Below are 1,247 nucleotides of genomic sequence, written 5' to 3'. Positions count from 1 at the left end.
TTTTTTTTTTTTTTTTTTTTTTTTTTTTTTTTTTTTTTTTTATTTTATTTTATTTTATTTTTTTTTTTTTTTTTTTTTTTTTTTTTGTGTTTCTTATGGTTTGTATTTACTTGTTTTGTTTTCTATTATTCCATTTGTTTGTTGTTAATACTCATATGAGGATATTGTGTAATTTGTTGATAGTTATTTGTAAGTATATGTTCCCTTTTTACTCTTTTATATTGTTTACTTTTGTTAAGATGTTATCTTTAATATTACCGTCAATATTATCGTGTGAGAAGAAATACCAGGTGTATAAGAATAATGGATATAAATTTGAGACGGTGTTAGATTTGATGACGTCAGATAGTGAAATCCATTTGATAAGATCTATAGAAAGTGATGAGATATATATATCTAAGGTATATGATATATATGGTATAAATGAAGATGATTTGAATAAATATATGAATGAATTATATATAATGAATAAGTTAAGAAATTGTGAGAATATTGTAAATATAATAGATTATATTAAAGAAAATGATACATTATCTTTTATTCTTGAGTTTTGTAATCAAGGAGATTTACATTCAGATATCTTAAGAAAGAAATTAAATAATGAAATATATACAGAAAGTGAAATATTTAATATATTACATCAAATATTAAATGGTTTAAATGTAATTCATCAGAATGGTATAATACATGGAGATTTAAAAAGTACTAATATATTTATTAAAGATAATAAAATAAAGATTGGTGATTTCGGTATATCATCAGAACAAAGTTCAAATAATAATTTAGGAACATTAAATTGTTTAAGTTATGAATCAATTAAATTTAAGAAAACAAATAAATTAAGTGATTTATTTCAAGTAGGATGTATTTTATATGAACTTGCTACTTTGTCATCACCATTTTGTGCTACAAATATCAATGATATGATATCTCTTTTTGAGGATAAAAATTATAAAAGCTATATTGTCAAAAATATATCTTCTATATATTCACAAAAATTAGTAAATGTTATTTCTAAACTATTGTCTTTAAATACATTAGAAAGATTGGAAGTAATTACTAATTATAACATAGAAACGACACAACACGGGCATTTAGAAAATGTAAATAAAATAATATCATGTATAACGGTTCAGTAAAAATAAAAAAAATATAAATAAAATAGTAAAATGAAATGAAGCAATAATGGAAAAAAAAAAAATAAAATAAAATAAAATAAAAAAAAAAAAAAAAAAAAAAAAAAAAAA

At 19.4% G+C, this 1,247-nt stretch overlaps 1 protein-coding gene across 1 annotated transcript; it reads left to right on the top strand.

Annotated features, from left to right (window-relative positions):
* Positions 1–95: 95 nt before the first annotated feature.
* PRSY57_1201000 (NIMA related kinase 3) lies at positions 96–1,139 on the top strand (the record flags this gene model as incomplete). The annotated part of the gene is made up of 1 exon (XM_012908441.2): positions 96–1,139. One exon carries the CDS (start codon positions 96–98, stop codon positions 1,137–1,139), a length of 1,044 nt encoding a protein of 347 aa, XP_012763895.2.
* Positions 1,140–1,247: the final 108 nt, after the last annotated feature.

This window comes from Plasmodium reichenowi, chromosome 12 (genome assembly GCF_001601855.1).
Source record: "Plasmodium reichenowi strain SY57 chromosome 12, whole genome shotgun sequence".
NCBI lineage: Eukaryota > Apicomplexa > Aconoidasida > Haemosporida > Plasmodiidae > Plasmodium > Plasmodium reichenowi.
Note: the sequence above shows the minus strand (reverse complement) of the source record. Positions and strands in the feature narration are given on the sequence as shown.